Source organism: Barbus barbus, assembly GCF_936440315.1.
Source record: "Barbus barbus genome assembly, chromosome: 11".
In the NCBI taxonomy this organism is placed as follows: domain Eukaryota; kingdom Metazoa; phylum Chordata; class Actinopteri; order Cypriniformes; family Cyprinidae; genus Barbus; species Barbus barbus.
This window is the reverse complement of record NC_136739.1, coordinates 32,287,624-32,294,816: the sequence shown is the minus strand read 5'-3', so window position 1 is coordinate 32,294,816 and position 7,193 is coordinate 32,287,624. Positions and strand designations below refer to the sequence as shown.

The 7,193-nt window shown below is 34.6% G+C and overlaps 1 protein-coding gene across 2 annotated transcripts in view; it reads left to right on the top strand.

The window, feature by feature from the left end:
- The first annotated feature begins 616 nt into the window (after positions 1 to 616).
- The window catches only part of gpm6bb (glycoprotein M6Bb), a 39,978-nt gene continuing 33,401 nt past the window's right edge, over positions 617 to 7,193 (top strand). For both annotated transcript variants that reach the window (XM_079428164.1, XM_079428165.1), the window contains exon 1: positions 617 to 739. In XM_079428164.1, the coding sequence (XP_079284290.1) occupies positions 736 to 739 (4 nt within the window). In that variant the 5' untranslated portion in view covers positions 617 to 735. The remainder of the gene's footprint in view (positions 740 to 7,193) is intronic.

Genomic DNA, 7,193 nt, shown 5'->3' with positions numbered 1-7,193 from the left:
CTTATAAATTAGTTGGCTAATGGTTGACATTTGAACTTATATTAAAAAAATATATTATTTACACTAAATTAACTGTATGTATTAGAGACATAACATCACACCTGATTAAATATATATGATATATTATTATTATTATTATTATTATAAATCAGCAAATGGTTAACATTTTTTAGATTTAATTTTGTATATTATTTACACTAAATTAACTGGTCATTTGTGGAACATGTATTAGAGACATAATAACAAATGATAAAATATGTATAATAATAATCTTATTAATCATCAGCATCAGCATAATCATAAGTATTATAATCATTTTATAAACTAGTTAACTAATTTATAACTTGACGTTTAAATATAATTTACACTAAATAATTTTTATTAGTCAGTTTATAAATTAGCTTTTTTTAAATTACACTAAATGAATTGATCATATCTGAACTGCATGTATAAGAAACATAATCTCATATCTGATCAAATATATAAAATTAAATATTATTAGTCAGATTATATTTTCTGATTTTGTATTATATATATATATTTATATCTTTATTTTATCAGCGCTTTGGGAGGTGGGCGGGGCGCGGGCAATCCCTGCTGCTGACGTCACGCGCTCGTGCACCTCCTGTAGTTAGCGCGTGAGAGAGTCAGTCTGCGTTCCGTTACCGTAACCGTTATTAAACGCTCAACAGTTGATGCGACTGCAGCAGAAGAAGTGCTGGGACGCTTGAGAAAATGGGTAAGTAAACTTGAAAATCGACTTTTATTCCATCCACTCACGCTGTGGCTTGAAACACAACTTTAAGAGCGTTTTTTCCCCTCAGACAGTGACGGTTTAACGTTAAGTTACCTCAGAACGGACGCGCGAATATAACGCACGTCTTTCTTTCTTTGTTTCTGTGTAAAGTCTTTGTATTTCTTGGTGTCTGAAGGCGGTCAGAGATAGTCCAGGTATCTGAGCAGCTCTGAGAAGTGAGATTATGGATTAGACTAAACAGATTTATTATGTCCGCCGTGACCAACAGAAGCGAGTCAGACTCCCGGTAAACAAGAGCAGACTGTAATATCTGACAGCAGTTTGGTGTTTGTTTGGCTGTAAACTCTATTCTGTTAGAAAATTGAATTTTCCATTGTCTCATCTGTGGTTTAAATGAGTTTAATGTGGTCTAACGTTAGGGATGCTCTTTATTAGGATTGTTTGTTTTCAATGAGTTTGTTTTCTAATAATACAAACCCAGACAATGCTAGATAAACATGTCTTTTTTTTATAAATATAACTCTAATCACTGGTTCTCAACTGATTTTGGATATCTAGAACCTGTATTGTTAACAGTCAAAAACTATTATAATGTGATTTTGTTGGTGGTTTTTGAGTTGAGGTTTTCAGTGTTGACTTCTGTCAAATTTAATGAGATTCTACCAAGTGGCAAATTAATTTGCACCAAAATACTGAAGAGTTTGATTGGATGTACAGATTTTGTCTTTTCTTTTGAATGTTAACACGTTATTGTAAGATGCACAGTTATATGAATAGTTGCATTTAATTTGCATTCAGATTTGTTTGTTCCCCGCTGTCTCTGACCCTTCATTCATCAACAGTTTTAATCTGGTTTTGCTTTAGGACACAGGTTTTACATCAGACATCAGAACCAGAACTGCCAACCATACCACAAGTATATTAAAAAAAATAGCTGAGGGCGTTCGTTAGTTTTCTTCTTTTTTTCTCTGGTGTTTGTAGGACAATAATGAAATTTGGCACACTTACAGAAGTTGTCCCGAATAGTAATCTGACCAATTTTGGGGTTTCTAGGACTGACTTTATACGATCTGTCCATGTTGAAATGTGTTAATTTGATAAGCTTCCTCCAAATTGCAGATGAATTTGTAACAAAATATTGATTTACAACGTTTGAAACCAACAACAAAAGATATGGGAAGGGTTTTTTAAGTCATAAGTCATAAAAAGGTCTTAATTTGCACTTCCACAAATGAAGGCCTTAGAAAGACCTTAAATAGGAGCAGAAAGTCTTAAATTAATAAAGTCATGGCATTAAATGTTGCATTGTACTGCAAAAAAAATTAATATCCACTTCAATATTTTGGTTTTCCAGTTCAAGTATCTAAATCTTTAGATACATATATTTGAGATTCAGCTAATTTGACAAGCTTCTACCAAGTGATTAGATGAATTTGCACAAAAATACAAAAGAGTTTGATTGGATGTGCAAACTTTGACAAAAGTAGAAAATCTTTGAAAATGCACAATTATATGATTAGTTGCATTTAGTTTGCATTCAGATTTGCTTTTCTCTGCTGTTTCTGACCCTTCATTAATCAACAGTTGTGCTTAATCTCAGTCTTGTATAATGTGTCCTGCAGATGTTTTTATAGATGTGGAGGTTTAGAGCGAGTAGAATAGTGTGTATTGTGTCGGCTCTCTGGGTTTCCACTCTGAAGCAGGCAGAAGAGGAGAGAGAGGCGCCACTTCCACGGATGTTTACCACTATTTAAAAGCTCCCGACTGAATTATGGGCTTTGGGACACTAAGAAGGGCTGTAGGCCAGATGGGCGAGCACTGAGACAAGGATAAACGCTCTCTCTGTCTGTCTGTTCACGTTCAGACCTCAGGAATCTGCCTCATCACTTGGTTATCCGATTAACCTGTTTTTAGTTTCAGCACAATAACTGTAGCATTTAAACTTAAAGCAGCACAAACATAGATGTTCTGAAGAATCTTCATGCAGCTCTTAAAATTTTTTCAAATATTCTTCTAAACATAAAAGTTCCATAAATTAAACAGCAACATACTATGAATGCTTATTTCTGCCACAGAATAAAGAAATAAACTTTTTATCTCGCAATTCTGACGAATTGTGGAATGCAAACTCAGAAATTGAATTGCAATCTCAGAATTGCAAGATGTTAAGGAATGTTAAGAAACCAAAACTAAATCGCGTTGAAACAGGAAGAGAAGTATACAGAAGACAAAATAACGGTCCACATAACAAACATAAACCTGACAATAAAATCGGTTGTTGCATTCCTCTGCGGTTATGCTCGTCAATAGCGCGATATTGCGGTTCTCGTGACAGCCCTAGATGTAAAGATGTAAACTAAAGATATATGCTATACATAAGAGATATAAAGATGTAAACTTCCAGTTGTGAGTTTATAATTTGCTATTCTGATGAAAAAAGTCAGAATTGTGAGAAAAAAATCACAATTGCAAGATGAACTCAAATGCGAGATATTAAGATGTAAACTAAATATATAAAGATAAGTTAAAAAGATGTAAATGTACAACTGTGACTTTATAACTCACTCATTATGAGAAAAAAGTGCAAAAAATTGCAAAATGTTAACTCAGTTGTGAGATATAAATATGTAAAAGAACAATATGAGATATAAAGATGTAAACTTTCAATTGTCAGTTTCTAACTTGCATTTTCTGAGGAAAAACAAATTGAATTTCAAGATTTAAACTCGAATCGGGAGAGATGAACTTGCAATTATGAGAAAAAATCAGATTGGCAAGATGTTAATTTGCAATTGATGTAAAGATATAAGAATATAAAATAATAAAGATCTAAACTCAAATTTAGATTGAGATTATAATTTGCAAATGCGAGATATAAACTTGCAATTGTGAGAAAAAAAGTCTAAATTGCTAAAAAGTTGCAGTGGAAATAAACTTCCATAACATAGAGATTTGGAATGAAACGAGGGCAAGTACATTTGGCCGAACTACTGCTTTAAATACTCATGCTGATATTTGCTAGCCAACATCTTGTTTTATTTGTGCTTTGAAGTCCAAAAGCATTTCGTTTCATCCTTTGTTTTTTACGGCATGAACTCAAGCTCGTGTTCCACAGAAGTGAGTTCTCCAGAAATGTTTGGAGGAAGCTGGCAGGAGTGAAAAAGCAGATGAAAACAGAACCGGCTTGATTCAGCCCGCCGCAGCTGACAGTGTGAGAACGTGTGAGAGCATTGGTTTGTTCTCTCTCTCACAGCGCCGGCTTTGTGTGTCTAGTTCATCGGCCATGTCTTTGTGTGACTCCAGAGACTGTTAACGTGAAGTAGGTCCAGTGAGTTGGGACATCCTGAGGAGAATAAAGCAGTGAATGAGGGGCCTCCTCAATGAAGTCCTGCAATGCAGCTGCATGTAATCCATAGTTAGACAAACTCACAGGCCGCACTGTTACTCTAAATGTTTGATTCTTTGGATATTTTACAGATTTGTGAATGGCTGCTTTATACAGAACATGACACATTGATCCAAATGCTAAATTCTACTTTGTTTCATGGAGAAAATAACACAATATGGAAGCTTATTTCAGCCTTGCAATAGAAAAACAAAAAAGGTAATTGTGACTTAGTTCACAATTCAGACTTTCTTTCTCAGTGTTCTGAAACTAAAGATATGAAGAGATATAAAGATGTAAACTCACAATTGCGCGTTGATAACTTGAAATTCTGAGGAAAAAAATCTGAATTGCGAGAAGTAAACTCGCAATTATGAGTTGATTATTTACAATTGTGAGTAGTGGTCAACCGATATTGTTTTTTTGACAGCCGATGCCGATATCTTGCAGGATGGCCGATATAAAGCTGATATAATTTTATTTATTTTAATTAATATTTAAGAAATTTGAAATCATTTGAAAATGGATTCAAAATCATACAATCGTACGTGATCATACAGGATACAAATGCACACTTCATTAGATCTCACAACTGGATCCGACTAAGTTTGCAAGGGTTGTGAAAATAAATGTTCATTAGTCATTCAAAGATTTGTTTAAATTATATAAATGGGTATTTGTTTAATGCTGACGGCAAACAAGAAAGTACTAATAATATAAAAGCAATCGTTATAATACTTTTACATTTTAATTCCTTTGTTTAATTGTTCTGTTTGATTATAAGACAGACTTATATCCGTATTAGACAGAACTGTTAACGACAACAGTGAACAAGAGGGAGAATGTGAGCGCTGTGTGCTCAGGTGCTGCCGTTCTCAGCGCCATCAAAATAAAAGTCCCGCCTTGAACGCATCAGCCAAACAGGAAAACTTATCGGCCGATGCCAATATTTGAAAAATGCCAAATATTGGCCAATATATCGGCCTTGGCGATATATCTGTCGACCACTAATTGTGAGAAAAGGCCTCAGTTGTGATATGCAAACATGTAAAATAAAAATTTAAAGGGACGTAAAGATGTAAAACTCAATTGCAAGCTAATAACTTGAAATTTGGAGGAAAAACAATCAGAATTGTGAGAGGTAAACTCGCAATTATCAGTTTAAACTTGCAAAAAATATATAAACTTGCACTATATAAACTCGCAATTGTGAGGAAAAAAGTCATAATTGTGAAACTAAAGATTCAAATATAACTTGTTCTTTTTGATTGACTCATTAAAAGAACCAGTTCACATGAGTTGTTTGTCAGTGAATCAGACTAGACAGATCATGCTGTGTGTTTGTGATTGTGTGCAGCCTGCAAAGACATCGTATTAAAAATAGTTTGCCTATTTATATGGCTTTTATTATGATGTTGTCCACAAAAAGTGACCAGTGTTTACATGCAGTTTATCACAATCAATTAATTTAATATGTTTAAATTAGGACCGTGAGTATAAAAGTATAAAAGAGCAATACGAGACAGGCTGCGTGTAAACGGCTTGTCCGTGAGACGCGGGAGACGGGCAGAGTGGAAGCATTCAGAGACACGGGTGTGAGCGGTCTTCTGAATTAGCGAACATGCTTTATAAACTTATTTCAAATTAATCTGTTGGGCAGATAAAATGTGTAAAATTACGTTCATGTAGCCTACTAATAAAAACATCTAAAAATGTATCTTTTATTCTCCAGTACTGAACACAGAACCGATAAGGGTGCTCTTGATGCAGCTCTTGCAAATTACCTTTTTTGTTCGTTGTCTGTCATTTCGAAGCTGAAGTTACATACGATTTTCTTTAGTTTTAATTTGCCTAACTTTCGATCTGACACTTTTTAAAATGGTGGGTGTTGATGCAGTTGGCTAGAGCAGTGCTGATCGGGAAGAACGGAGGTGCGCTCACTCTATTGGTTAATAAGACCGCCACTCAAGGCTGACAGTCATGCATATGCTCTGGATCAGAGTAATATCGCGTCCACATCGCAGGCTTTGCCATTAGCAAATCGCAACGTCTCAAATCGCAATTGCAATTCGATTTTGATTAATCCCACAGCCCTAGTTAGAATTGATCCTAACAAGTCACAAACTGAACTATAGCCTCAGTTCTTATACTGTAGCTGTTTTGATTCTCTTGTGGATGGTCATTTTATTCATTCTGGAAAGATTTAGTCACTTTTACATTCTGCCAGTACTGCCTCAGTGTTTACAACATCCAGAACAGCTCAAGCATCGTATTGACTAGTAATGAAATGTTTTGATTCGATTCACAGGAGAGTTTATATATTTAAAATCTCTGGGTGTGGTTGTTTGACTTGGTGGTTGTTTCATAGTTTGTCACGTTTTGAAGGAAAATGTCATCATGTATTTGTCAGAGCTAATTTCTGTCTTGTGTCTGTTGCTGCTCCTCTCCTGCAGTGTTCCAGTGTGCTTTTCCTAAAGTCAACATGAAATCCAAATTTACCCTATTTTGTTTCTTAACGCATGTCTCTTGCCTTGTCTTTATTGTGTGTAATGATTCATCAGTGCATGTTGTTCCAAAGAAAAATGTTGTAATCTTTTATCAAAACGGCCCACTTCTGAAATGACTCTTTCAATCCCTCCTGACCTTTTAAATATGAAACGCCTGCTTTTTTTTCAATAAATTCCTGATGGATACTGTCAAGTTCCTCTCACCAATCTTTTTCTTGTTCTGTTTAACTCAGAAATGCATCACATTATTGAATTTAAATGAGTTGCAAATGGCATTTCATGTTGATTTTAAGGTTGATCTATCTGTACACCTTCTATTGGGACCGTAACAAACCTAATTCTTCAATTTCCATTTTAATTGTGAAGTGTTATGACTTACATTTCTTCTATCAGCTTAACCTTTGACCCTTAGCACTTAAGGTGAACCTGATCTTTGTTGGGAACTTGCAAGCGTGTCATGTCTACTGGAAATAATGAAAAGCTGATAAGTCATAAAATATCAAATGAACAATAAAAAAGATAAATAAACAAAACACAAAAGATT